The 1683-nt window shown below is 36.2% G+C and overlaps 1 protein-coding gene across 1 annotated transcript in view; it reads left to right on the top strand.

The window, feature by feature from the left end:
• Positions 1-1409, top strand: part of map3k15 (mitogen-activated protein kinase kinase kinase 15) — a gene marked incomplete at its 3' end in the record, with an annotated part of 30139 nt that extends 28730 nt beyond the window's left edge. The window contains 1 exon segment of the mRNA XM_014005344.1: positions 325-1409. Coding sequence (XP_013860798.1) covers positions 325-418 — 94 coding nt within the window.
• Positions 1410-1683: the final 274 nt, after the last annotated feature.

Raw genomic sequence — 1683 nt, 5'->3', positions numbered from 1 at the left:
TATATATATATTTACTTTTGAAGATTGAAATTTACCATCAATATCAGTTTCCAATTGCTTTAACTTATCTCAATACTCTGGAATCCATTTATCAAGTTAAATGAAATTGTTTTTCTATTTTCAAGAGCTGTCTGTCTGCAAAACTTATTGATACKGATGATTAAAGCTGCAGACCTAAAGACGGTAGTCATTACTAATGACTGTAGACATGAGTAATGCAGAAATGACTTACTTTCATACCTGGTAAAACTATTAAAATTACAGTGAAACAAGCATTCAAAAAGGTTTCAGAATGGTTATGTAACGTGTCTTCTTCCCGCTCAGGGGGGGAGTCCTTTGCCGGATCTGGCGAGCCATTCAGCGGCATCGAGAGCGAGAAAGGTTGACGGGTGACCAACACTTTAAAAAAGAAGTTTGACAATGAATTTAACAACATTTCAGAAGAAACAAGCGCACATCGACACATTACCAGCCTTGCATGGCTAGCTCTCCTTTTTTTCTGTCTGTTACTACTGTGCCTTTTAATGTACAGGCTGAGTCAAAAGCCACAGGACACACTTTTATTTCATAAACAAACGGGAAAGTGACAAACCTAAATACCCCAGCAAGTGTGGGGTGGGGTGCCGCTCTTTGGAAAAACTTGGTGGCTTTCAAACTGGTGGCCATGTTCTGAACAGAGCCTAAAGATTACTTGCTGGGGTATTCGAATATATTCAGATACGTAATTTCCTCCTTTCTGAAATAAAAGGGTGTTCTGTGACTTTTGACTCACTCTGCAGTCTGTGTAATAAAAAAGTCAAACCATGTAGACTCCATAAAGATCAGACCAAAGCGCTTTAGTGCGGGCACTACTGTATGTATCTATTTGTGTATTTAAAATTTCCTGTGGGTCACATTTACTTTGTGTTTGAAATTAGTCTAAATTATTGTAGTTCTGGAAAAAGGCGGTCCTTATTAAGTTCAGATGAAACACAGAAGCTTGAAGCCCTGTGTTTTTACTTTTATTGATTATGGATGAGAGCAGCAGAGTGATGAGAAGTAAATATATGGCAAGTCAAGTAGGTCATAAATTACTTGGTATGGAATGACAAAAGGTTCACAATTTTGTTTTTTAACCCCCTTCAGTAGTGTAGTAAACCCTGTTAAATACATCCTCAGATGTTTAATAGGAACATTAACCCAGCTGAGAAACTGAGTGATTGACATCTTGTTTATTTTGTATTTTCGCACTGTGGATAGTTATCACCACTCTTGAAGAGCGTTCTAAAAAATAAATAAAAAAAGAATCACAGACATGCAGCAAAACAAACTTTTTTCAAAATTCTAATTAGCATCAAGAAACAATAGAAAAAAGAGAAATAATTGCTGCAGCCAGTCCATATTGTTTTTTTTTTTTTTTGATCAAATAGAGGGAAAATAATGGAATCACTCAGGTACAAAGAAAACAATACAGAGTCATGAGAAATAAAAACACTGCCATTGGCAAAGTATATTTTATATTTGCTTGTATAACATCTTGAACTCTCTGAAGCATGGACCTAAATAATAACAAACAGTACTCTTCACCAATCTGGCTCCAACTGTCTCTTACTGCTGGAGCCACGTCATTGACCATTTTCTTAATTTTTGTTAGAGATTTCAGATGGAATGAGATCTGGACTATTTGCAGGCCATGTTATTCAC

Source organism: Austrofundulus limnaeus, unplaced genomic scaffold, assembly GCF_001266775.1.
Source record: "Austrofundulus limnaeus strain Quisiro unplaced genomic scaffold, Austrofundulus_limnaeus-1.0 Scaffold30, whole genome shotgun sequence".
Classification (NCBI taxonomy): domain Eukaryota; kingdom Metazoa; phylum Chordata; class Actinopteri; order Cyprinodontiformes; family Rivulidae; genus Austrofundulus; species Austrofundulus limnaeus.
This window is presented reverse-complemented; position numbering and strand designations above follow the sequence as displayed.